Source organism: Galeopterus variegatus, unplaced genomic scaffold (genome assembly GCF_000696425.1).
Source record: "Galeopterus variegatus unplaced genomic scaffold, G_variegatus-3.0.2 Scaffold299, whole genome shotgun sequence".
Classification (NCBI taxonomy): domain Eukaryota; kingdom Metazoa; phylum Chordata; class Mammalia; order Dermoptera; family Cynocephalidae; genus Galeopterus; species Galeopterus variegatus.
The window spans coordinates 52686-65265 of NW_007726410.1; the positions used below are offsets into that span (position 1 = coordinate 52686).

The 12580-nt window shown below is 35.0% G+C and overlaps 1 protein-coding gene across 1 annotated transcript in view; it reads left to right on the plus strand.

Moving 5' to 3' along the window:
• The window catches only part of HEATR5A (HEAT repeat containing 5A), a gene marked incomplete at its 5' end in the record, with an annotated part of 90049 nt that overhangs the window by 48335 nt on the left and 29134 nt on the right, over positions 1 to 12580 (plus strand). Inside the window, one exon of the mRNA XM_008567158.1 lies at positions 11471 to 11609. Within this exon, the coding sequence (XP_008565380.1) occupies positions 11471 to 11609 (139 nt within the window). The remainder of the gene's footprint in view (positions 1 to 11470; positions 11610 to 12580) is intronic.

Sequence of the window (12580 nt, forward strand, 5' to 3'; positions counted from 1 at the left end):
GTTCGGATCCCACATACAGACCGGCCGCTCACTGGCTGAGCGAGATGCGGGAGCAACACCGAGGGTTGCGATCCCGTTGCCGGTCCCGGTCCGGTACGGGCACGACACTGAGGGTTGCGATCCGTTGCCGGTCACGAAAAAAGACAAAAAAAAAAAAAGGAAAAAAAGACAAAAAGGACAAAAAAAATGTTAATGATGGCTCTTTCTAGATGGTGGGATTATGGGTCAATTTTATTTTTCTTTTCATGTGCTTTTCTGAATTTTTCAAACTTATGACAAACAGAATTAACCTTGAAATAAGGAAATAAATATTTTTGTCAGTATTCTTAGAGTACTGTAGTTTTCCCAATTCTTGGTGATCTATCATTTTTATTATGTACTATGAATTGATTTTACATATACTGCTTTCCGCAGTACATATGAAATACATATACCCTCACACCTTCCTCTTTAACTTCTTGCACAGTTGGATTTTTTAAAGGCACAATGCCTGTATGTATTTTGCTTTGAAAACAAAATTGCCGTTTGGAGCTGAACTGTATTTAGGCCTTGTTGCCTCAAGAGAATGAGAAAGATCTCATTAAGGACTCAGGGACATTTGGAGTACTTTAGGGTCAGGTGAAAGCATACCGATGTGCCGCCTTCCGCCAGTTGTGCCCTGTTTTTATCTACTTGATGCAGTTGTCCCTTATGATTGTTCAACAAGCACATTTTACTGTCTATTACATGCCAAACACAAGAGATGAGGGGTTCTTCAAAAGGTTTGTGGCAAGATTCATGTAATCTTTTAATTCCATTTTTCCATGAACTTTTTGAAATACTGTCATACTAGAAAGACGAAGATAAATCGTAAGGCATTGTTCCTGCCATCAAGATAATTTACAACCAAAAAAATTATCTTCAATATCTTTCTTGATTTAAAGGAAGAGAAGGGAGGAAGGAAGTACAGGCCTAAGAAACAAAGCTTTAAAAGAAGAAATCAATGGAAAGGTGAGGTGGCTTATGTCAGTTACATATCTTTAGTCTAGACATAAGGAATTACTCTGTGTGCCATAAGGACCTGGAAAACAGTTCATAAAAGATACATAGATAACTAATGGACATATTCAATCCTGGACTAAAAATAATGTGTATATTCTTCATAATTAGAATAGTGAAAATTAGAAAATTCTCCTCACCAGTAGAATGGTTGAATAAATTGAAGTATATGTGTATAATGAAATTTGGGTTCAAAAAAGTTATCAAAGAATAAAAATGATTTGAAAAGTGCTAAAGAGATAATGTTAAATGAGAAAAGCAAGGGTTAGAATTGTGTTCTGTGTCGTATGATCCCAGGTACTTTTAAAAAGTATAGTTGGGGGTGCAACGGGCTGTGCTGCTTCTCAACTATAGATGGCATAAGTCAGTGCTAACTTTAAAATGAAGCAATGTAGTTAAATCTAGCAAGTCTTGGTATTAACAAAAAGTTGGTCAGCACTGAAACTTCTGTGGCAATGCTTAGGCAAAAGACTTAAAAGTTCCCTATAATCTCTTTCTAGTGTTGAATCTGGTGAAACTTGATGAGATTTGATAATTCTGGGTTAATTTTTTCCCCCCTCTGGGTAGAAATCGAGGGGGTTTTTTTCACCAGTCTCTAAGGAGAGGAGGTGTAGTCTAGTACCTAGTAAAAGCTAAGGTAGAGGTCTGTTGGTCTCAACACTTCATATTGGTTAGGACTGAAAAGCAAAGAATAACTTTGTTTACATGTAAACTACCTTATAAAAAGGCCAAATTCTGGGCCGGCCCGGTGGTGCACTGGATAAGTGCGCTGCTTGGGAAGCGCAGCGGCGCTCCCGCCCGAGGGTTCAGATCCCACATACAGACAGACCGGTTCCCGCTCACTGGCTGAGCGAGGCGCGGGAGCAACACCGAGGGTTGCAATCCCGTTGCCGGTCCCCGGTCTGGTACGGGGGCAACACTGAGGGTTGCGATCCGTTGCTGGACACGGAAAAAGATAAAAAGACCAAAAAAAAAAAAAGGCCAAATTCTGTAACATTAAAGGCCATGTGTTACATATAAAATTTTGTGTAGTTATATCAATATAGAATAAATTCATTTGTATAATCTCAAAATTTTGTTTCCTAGTTACTGGAATATGCGCATTTACAAATAGGGCAGTAGTTTAAAGAACATAGAGTATGAGGTTTAAATAGTATTGTGGACTATCCTTTTTTTTTTGTCTTTTTTCGTGACCGGTAACAGGATCGCAACCCTCGGTGTCGTGTACCACAACCAGCAACGGGATCGCAACCCTCAGTGTCGCGCCCGCACCGCGCTCAACCAGTGAGCTGACCGGTCTGTATATGGGATCCGAACCCTCCGCGGGAGCGCTGCCGCGCTCTGTTAATACTGCCTTACCTATTTAAGAATGTTAAGGTAAGTGAGGTAATAAATGTGAAAGTAATATGAAAAAATAAAAACAACTACAAATAAAAGTTCATGGTTATATTCGTTTTATATATATAAAATAAGTTACATATCAGCAGTGGTGGTGGTAGTATGGATAGCACTTTGACCTTGTAGTCCACTGAATATGTGTGTCTTTGGTTAAGAGCTTAAAGTATGGAGTCAGATTACTAGCTTGGCTCAAATCCCAACTCTACCATTTCATATAGGTGGTTACTTTGTGAGAGTTATTTTAGCCATCATTTTGCTTTCCTCATCTGTAAAAAGGAACTGATAATAGCATGAACCTCAGGGTTGTTGAGAGGATTAAAGAAGGACTTAGTGTAAAGCACTTAAATTAGCACACAGTACATAGAAAATTTCTAATAAATATTAACTCTTATGATATTCAATTTTAGAATTGAAGTTGTTGAAACTCTTTCTGTGGAATTAAAGTATCTTGGCATGTGAGTTTTGAACATGTAACTTTTAAAAAGTCAAGTAAAAATAATGCCTGCCTCATAAACTTTGTGTGTGTGTATGCATATCTGAAAGACACTGAAACTGTTCTTAAAAATAATCATTAATAGGGCCGGCCCGGTGGCGCACTGGGTAAGTGCGCCACTTGGGAAGCGTGGCGGCGCTCCCGCCCGAGGGTTCGGATCCCACATACAGACCGGTTCCCGCTCACTGGCTGAGCGAGGCGCGGGAGCAACACCGAGGGTTCTGATCCCGTTGCCGGTCCCCGCTCCGGTACGGGGGCAACACTGAGGGTTGCGATCCGTTGCCGGACACGGAAAAAGACAAAAAAAAAAAAAATCATTAATAATGTGAGGACATTTTTATTTTAAGTGTTTTCCTTGCAAATTACCTTTCAGGTTATTTCAGAATTTTTATCAGGTAACAGTAAATAAATGTCTGAATTTTGTAACTATTCATATAAAAAGTTTTGCCAAAGTGACAATGTACATGCATTATTTTTTTTTCAGTGATTGTCATTTATTTTTATTTCCAAAATTACAGATTGAAATTAGCAAGGGATGTGGTTACCAGAACAGGACACTCATTGGCTTTGGGATCCCTACATAGGTATTTAGGAGGAATAAGTTCTCAACACTTGAATTCTTGTGTTGGAATCCTTTATACTTTGTCTCAGGACAGCACTTCTCCTGATGTGCAGGTGAGTACCTCATGTGGTGCCTTCCTTGAAATTCATGATAGGTAGATGACACAGATTTTGTTTTTACTGACCACTAACAATTTGTGAATAATGTTTTCCCCCCATAGTAAATGTCAAAGCCATGTTAACCTCGATGGATTTAAAAAATTTAAATCTATGTTCCTCTCCTACTCAGAATGTCTAAAGTCAAGTTCAGTGTCTTTTTCTGAAGATGAAACTCTCTTCCACATTAATAATAACATCTACTATTTTGGAGAGCTTAATAGGTACCAGACATTATATTACATTCTTCTAAATATGTTAGCATATTTAATCCTCACAGTAATTTAGGGTGTTTAGTCCCATTGTAGGGTGATAAAACTGGGGCTTACAGAAGCTAAGTAACTTGCTGAGAGCTGGGAAGCTAATAAATCATGGAATGGAGTCATGGCCTCATAATCCATGTTCTTAGTCAGTTTACCATATTGTATACATCTTACCCATTTCTGTCAATAAAATCATCTTTCTCCTGATATCTTAATCAAATCTGGAGTGATTTTTATTTCTCCTGTTCCTTTATACCCCTTATCTCAGTCCCCTTTGTAAGTGTCTCCCTAATTACTGTAGTAGCCTCCTAACTGGTCTCGTTATTTTTAGGTTTTTTTCTTTCTAACTCTCTATAGGTAGGAGACCAAATTTGTTTTCCCAAGACTTTTATCTTGCCACTTCCCTACTGAAAAGCTGGGTAAACTGCTTATTGCTTCTTTAGTCACCTTCTCATTCCAGTCCCATCAACTGACCCAGGAACCTTCTGTGTTATTACCCCAAAGGTGGGCTTCTACCTACTTTCCTCCCCGACATGCCATTCTCATATCTGTACTTACATTTTGTCTTTTCCCCCTCCTCCATTCAGGAAGTCTGTTGAATGTACATAGTTTTATATTGAGTGTTTTCTTGATTAATTCAAATGCTGCTTTTCCACGGCATCCAATGTCAGCAAATCTGAGTCTTGATTGCTGTTTTCTCTTACCTAATACATAGGAGCTCATTTTTTTAGCATTTGAAGTACTGTAAACTTTTTTACACATCCATTAGTAAGAGGAATAAAACTTTTTCGGTTCATTCATAAAGGGAGAACTTTTTATTTACGTCTTGATATGGAACATTTCAAACATTCACAGGAGTAGAAAGTATATTATAATGAACCTATTATATCTGTCATCCAATTTCAGAGGTTATCAGTGTATGCCAGTCTTATTTCATTTAAAGTAGAGTATATATTTATATATGTAAATAAAAAGGCACCTGTCATAATTGTATGTATCTGTAATAAAGTATGTAAGCTGAATACACTGTGTAACCAGCACCTGGATCAAGAAACAGTACATTATCAATACCACTCTTCTCATGCTGTCTTGTAATTAACTACCTGCCTCACCAACTGCTATCCTAATTTGCAACAGTATAAATTAGTTTTGCCTATTTTTATACTTTTCATAAGTGGAATCATATACTATGTATTCTTTTATGCCTTTCTTCACTCAACATTATGTTCAAGAGATTTGTCCATATTGTTGCATGTAGTTGTAGATTTTGCTGAATCCTTTTAAAACTTGAATTTTCATTCTTTATATAGATTAAACAATAAATAATTTTCAACAAACTAGATTTGATGTAATCTGTTAGCTAAAGTACCAAACCTTGTCTTGGAATTCTTAGTACTGAGCTATATCTAAATATGAGGGTATTTCAAAAAGTTCATGGAAAAATAGTATTAAAACATAATGCAAGTCTTTCTATGAATTTTTTGAAGACCTCTCATATACCATTCTAAATTAGAAGATTGTATCTGAGTTGGTGACTGGATATTTAAAAAGAAGAATTTTCTTAAACTCTTAATGTCTTCAATTTCTCTTTCCAAATTTGTAGTAGCACACATTCTTTACTTTGCTGTTACTTTATCACATGCTTCAACAAAGGAACAATTTAATGTATTTTGTGGTTCTGTAACATTTTTAATTGTTTTTCTCCATCTTCACAGAGCTGGGCACTGCATTCTCTATCCATAATAATTGATTCTGCTGGCCCACTCTATTATGTGCATGTGGAACCTACCCTTTCTCTTGTTATAATGCTGTTGTTAAATGTGCCTCCTACTCATGCTGAAGTTCACCAAAGTCTTGGTCGCTGTTTGAATGCCCTTATCACTACATTAGGTCCAGAACTACAAGGTATGTCTGTGCATGGCTGCTTTTGTGACGTTTTACATTGAAAATATACACATAAAAATGAATTCAGTTCCTAGTCTCTGCTTGGCACATGGTAGGTGCTCAGTATGTTTTGTTAAATGAATGTGTAAATGTCATTCGGTCTGATTTCTCTTACCTTGAAAAGACAGAGTGCCATATTTAGAAAGAGTAGATATCTTAATAAAGACACTTCTCTTAACAATTAAAATGATAGACACGAAGTGGAGTGGTTTAAAGAGCTCTGATCTCTATTTAAGAAATAAATGATTAAATCCTAAATCTCAAATATTCTGTTCAATTTACATAGTATATGATTATAATATACAAAAGTAACTCTTAATTCAAGCAAGGCTAAGTTTATTGGTAATTTCTAAGTCCTCTTTTCATGAAAATTTGGTGTAAGCTACATATAGTCTTAGGTCTTTGCCTAATGATTTGTGTTGTAATAAACCTTTCAGGTTAATAGTGAAGTAATCTAAAAATCTGTCAGCTAGATTATGCCTGCTTTTGTAGAAGTTTTTCTTCACAGATCCGTAAGTTTAAAACTGGAATTAAATTTTAAAACCCAGTAATATATATCTAAAGGGTACTGATTTTATAGGGCAATTATTACAGGTTTCTGTTTTTTATTTTAGGTAACAGTACTTCCATTTCTACCTTGAGGACTTCCTGTCTGTTGGGTTGTACAGTGATGCAAGACAACCCAGACTGCCTTGTTCAAGCTCAGGCCATCTCTTGCCTTCAGCAGCTTCATATGTTTGCTCCACGACATGTCAACTTGTCTAGCCTGGTTAGCTGCCTCTGTGTGAGTTAATGTATTCTTAGTTTCTTTTATTTAAAACTTAGATTTATTCCAGTACACATTTTAATTATTCTCTAGACTGTGTACAAAATTATGTTATATACATAGCTATTTTCCCTCAGTTCTACTCTTTGTTGGGGGGTAGAAGCAGTTTTCATATAATTGCCTCTTAAATCTCTCATATATTGATTCATTTTTCTCCCATTAATGTTGAATTTAATATTTGCAGTATTTATTTACTAATTAGTAAATATATATGGTGCTTATAACGTCCCACGTATTATGTAAAAGACATGCAAAAATTTGGTCACCTGTTTTTTTCTTCTTCTTTTTTAAATTATTAAGTTCTTTCTGTCTCAGATGGAGAAATAACACTTTTCCTTAATATGCATTAACGTCTTTAATTAGTAAATATATATGGTGCTTATAACGTCCCACGTATTATGTAAAAGACATGCAAAAATTTGGTCACCTGTTTTTTTCTTCTTCTTTTCTAAATTATTACATATTAAGTTCTTTCTGTCTCAGATGGAGAAATAACACTTTTCCTTAATATGCATTAACGTCTGGGTTCTAATAATGTATCTAAGGAATGTAAAAAGATGAAGTTTTGATAAAGTGGTTCATAATCATTATTAGTTTTAAAACTTACCCTGAGCATCAGCAATTTCTATCTGGATTTGCCTCAAAAATTGAGTTACACAGGGTTCAGATCCCCTTACCAGCCAGCTGCCAAAAAAAAAATGGAGTCGCATTTGGAATTATAAGCCAACACCACTGCTTTTCAACTTTTTCTGCCTGTGCAGTATTCATAGCACACCTACCATTTAGTAATGTGGCAGCTGAGAAGCATTGCTTTAGACAGACCTTTCATTTTTAAGCTTCAGGCAAAATATGCAGCATTTCAGAGCTTGAGAGAACCTCAAGATCTAAAAATCAGTCACATAGATTATCTCTTCTTATGTAGAATGATGTTTGTGTCATTAAAACCAATCTTCTCAATAAAAAGATAAACTGAGGACCAAAAAGTCAAATAACTCGCCCAAGGTATCACATCTAGATAATGGTTGCTAACTCTAAGTCAAGAATAGAGGTTTTTGGACTCCTCATCCAGTCCTCATTTTATTATTTCATACTGCCTTTGTAGATTTTGTGGGTACATCTTATTACAGCTCTGCCATCTCCTGGCTATGTGGCCTTAGGGAAGTCCCGTAACTTCTTCCAGCCTCAGCTACCTCATCTGTAAAACATGGAGATTATGCAAGATGCTACATAAAAATGTGCATGTCCCAGGCACTTAATTAGCACTCAGTAATGGTAGTTGTTTTTATTGTCTTGACATATATCTTTAATATACATTGTATTAACAATTGTATTAATTATGGATACTAATAATCAGATGAAACTTTAAAAAGATGTGAATGACTTTTCTGACAGAAACTTTTGTTATATTTTTTAGATCTGGGTCAATCATGTATTAGGGAAGATAGCACTTACAGGAAAAGGATTTTATCTTTACCACTTAAGGACTTTTCCCCAGGAGTCTCTTTATATTTGAAGAACCATTGCCAAAACCAATTATTGAAAAATTTTCAGTCCTTTGCAACTTGGTCTAACTTTTACTTGCCATTTAAATATAATGATACTGCCATTTTTTCTTCTCGCATTGTAACAGAAAATTTCCATTAATGGCACATTTTAAAATTCCTCTTTTAACTTACACATGAATTCCATTTTTAATTAAAGTTTACTAAGAAATGAAGAGCAAGACTAACTACTAATTCGTGATGAATAAGATCTGATCAAACTTGTTAAATTTTTTCCTTCCCCAGACCAAAAAAAGTTACGTATAAGGAACAGAGACTATTATATTATCAGATTTATTTTGGGGGGTGCATTTAGAGAAATTGAGAAAATCTGAAGTGATAGTTACAGATCTTATTCAGGTTACTCATAATATTTAAGCTGTAAAATGTTTTTTTTTTTTTGTCTTATCTAGAAATCATATATTCAAAAATTACTACCACTATAATGTGTTAATTTTGTGTTAGTAAATTCAATCTAATAAATTTAGAATAAATTATTATATTTTAGAGTATTCCCTGAAGTAAGGAAATTGCATTTCATCCTTAGGCAAGAATCATACTGAAAAAGGTTTTCTTCTGACTGCATGCTATTTAACTTCCATTCTGAACTTGGCCTTAGCTCTACGCCTGCAATCCTGAGTACTCTCAGTTTTAAAATTTGGCTTCCAAGAGTAAAAAAAAAATCTATAATTAACTTGTGATGAGGTAAACCATTAACTTTGTCTTTTGCTGGATACTTGTTCATAATGAATGCAATCCAGATCAATCTTCTCACATTCACATCTACTGAATCTGGTTCTGATACTGAGGCTTAATCAGAGATTCGAAAGGAAGACCTAATTACACAAATGTACATTTTTTAATTATTGTATATTTTATATCTTTACATCTTGCAGTTCTTAAGTTGACCATTTTCAAGATCTTAGCTTAACTTATATTTTAAGTTGGAAAATAAAGTATTTGTGGCACATTTTTTAAGCTGAAGCTAAGCCAATCTGAATGATAGCTTTATCAACATTTATATTTTAATGCTTAGCTGACTGTTGTCAAAGTCACCTTAGTATTTATCTTTTGGTTTTGTCATGACCGGTCTGTCATTTGTTTTTGTGCAGGAGATCTTGTTGGATAATTCTGTGTTGGTAGGTCCCTGACCCTTGATTCCTAACATTTTTTGAGGTTTGCAGTGCTGTTTCTTTGTGTTGTTTTTAGTTGTAAATGTTCTTGTTTTCCCCTGCATCTCTTTGTTTAAGCTAACCATCAGTGCAAAGTCCAGTATGTATAGCATGTTACATGGTGTTTATTTAATACCAGTATAAACAAATCCTTCCTAACCTTCTCCAGCTGGTGCTTGCAAAGAATCAATCCTTGCACAGAATTTTGCATCATTTTGGTTTAATACATTCATTTCAGAAAGGAATTGTAGTTATAGTTTGATTTAATTTCTATATTTTGCCTGCTTTGTTTGTTTGCCTTAACCCACTCTATTCCCCTTCCCAATAAAAATGCTGGAGAATGACATGGAGATATGAAGCCTCCCATTTTGCTTTGTGTGATAGCCTTCAATCTTTTTCTACCAAACAAGCAAAGAATACTTTAAAGCATGCTTTTTCTAAAACATTGTTTGACCAGCCTGAATAAATGCTGCACCTGCCTTGTATTATATGCTTGTAAAACTCTAGTTAAAATAACTAGTAGATTCATTAACTTTTCTTTAAAAATTGTCTTGTAGGGTGCTTTGTCATTGTTGTTATAAACACAGTAGTAATCTTGGGCATAACTAAACGATTATATTTTAACTTTTCTGTTATCCTGTGTACTAGTTTCTAACAACAGTTCTTAAACATGACTGGAATGACATTACCTTGAGACTTTTCTGTGAATGGCATCCCTCTCTATCCACTTTTGAGTTCATGATATGGCTTAAGGGTATAATAGAACATACTTATAAAGCAGTTCCCATCCACATGTTTTACTGGTGATGTATTCACAAACTTTCTATTTTTTGGCTTCTGATAAAACTTAGGATTCAACTCTCTTTGCATGTGTTTCTTCTTATATACTTAAAACTAGCAGATACCACCTACTCTTTTTTTTTTCAGAATTTAGCCTCTGCTCTTTTTAACAAACTCATCTAGTTCTGTCCTGTTTTTCCACATATGCCAAATCTAAAGATCATTATAAGATTTATGCCATTATTTCTCAAATTTTGCTTTGAAAATCGCTATCATAAGATACATATTTATTGTTGTAGACCACACCAAACTGATCTTTACTTTTGTAGTTAGAACAAAATAAATTTAAAATCTCTATACTTTATTTCACTTACGATGCTAAGAATTTGTATCCAGAAAACTTTGACTTGTTGTAATTGACCATTTGAGGTATATTAGTAATCTTATCATTTGCCATACGTAGATACAACCTATTGAGATTTACATTGTATCTCTCTGTATACAAGTATGCATATAAAATTTGTTGTTCTATAATGTTTGTCTCTAGAGAGCATTTTTGGTGATATTTCTTCTGAGTTAAACTCTGCCTTTATTTGAAAAACTATTTATTTACTCTGTATGTCATCTGACTAAAATACTATTGTTAGAGACTACATTAACAATAACATTTACTGAGCATTTACTATTTGCCAGGTACTATGTTAAGCACTTTGCATGTTACTTTGTGTTAATGTCACAACAGCCCTGTGATATGTAGTGTGACAAATGAGGAAACTAAAACACAGAGAGGTTAAATAACTTGCCCAAGGTCACACAGCTAGTAAGTGGTGGATCTAGGACTCAAACTGAGACAATTTGACTCCAGAGCCACCATTTTAACCAATATGCTATATTGCCTATATGGATTTATATAAATTTCTACTTATAGAATCATAAAACAGTATAGTTGCATGAGCATAAATGTATAAACTGCAGATAAATCCTTTCAATTGTATTTCTTTTATCTCTCAAAACCACTTTTACTTATATAAACCCTCTGTCAACACTGTTAAGAGGCTTGGATTTGTTTATGAATAGTGCATAATCTAGTACATATATTATTCCTTAAGCTGTTTTTAAGTTATATAATCAGAAATATATACTAGCATAGTTTCAAGACATTTCTATGTATTTAATAAATTGTGTCTGGCCCAGTGAAGGGTTGGACAGAATCAGGAAGGGTCCAAAGAATTTCTGTTAGACTTACCGAATGCTACCAAGAATTTTAGCTCTTTCATTCCTCAAATGCTATTTTTCAGGTGAATCTTTGTAGTCCCTACTTGTTACTGAGAAGAGCAGTACTGGCTTGTTTACGTCAGCTTGTACAGAGAGAAGCAGCTGAAGTTTCAGAACACGCTGTTATGCTTGCTAAGGAGAGCAGAGAAGAGTTGGCTCCAGGTGATTGTTTTTATCAAGATTGTATCCAGTTTACATAATTGTTTTAATCCTAAATTTTCCAGATAAGCATGAGTGTATTAAGCAAAATTTAAAAGTTAATATATAATATGTCTTAAACCTGCTACAAGAAACAATTGCTAAACAATTATCATCAACCAGTGATGTTACTTACTGGTTTAGAGCAATGGTTCTCATACTAAAGTCCACAAACCTGGGAACTTGTTAGAAATGCAGATTATTGGGCCCCATCCTAGAATTAATGAACCAGAAGTCTAGGAGTAGAGCCCAGCAATCTGTGTTTTTACAATCTATGTTTTATAATCCCTGTATTAGACTAAAGTTTGAGAACCATTGGTTTAGAGCAAGTTCTTTCTCAGTGGTCAGTTGAAATTGGATTTAGATCTTAAGCAATTTATCATACATGCATCTCTTCCACCAAAATCCATTTTTAATAAAATTTGTCATAGTTGAGTCTGCTACAAGTTAAAGGGTTTTTATGCTCTTTTTTTTTTTTATATTTTAGAGTTAAATTAAAGGATTTTTCTTAGCCAGCAAGATTTGTTTTAAGTATCTCTTCATTTTTAAACTATGATGTGAATAACTCAAACCTGCATATAAATTCAAAGGATCAATTAGCCTACAAAAATAGTAATAATAATATCTTTCATTTGTATGTGTATAGTTTCCAAAGTAGTCATACTTTTATTTTTTTATTTTTATTTTTATTTTTTTTTAAGTATTTATTTTTTTTTTTTTTGTCTTTTTCCGTGTCCGGCAACGGATCGCAACCCTCAGTGTCGCCCCCGTACCGGACCGGGACCGGCAACGGGATCGCAACCCCTGGCGTTGCCCCCGCGCCTCGCTCAGCCAGTGAGCGGGAACCGGTCTGTATGTGGGATCCGAACCCTCGGCAGGAGCGCCGCCGCGCCTCCCAAGCGGCGCACTAGCGCAGTGTGCCACTGGGCCAGCCC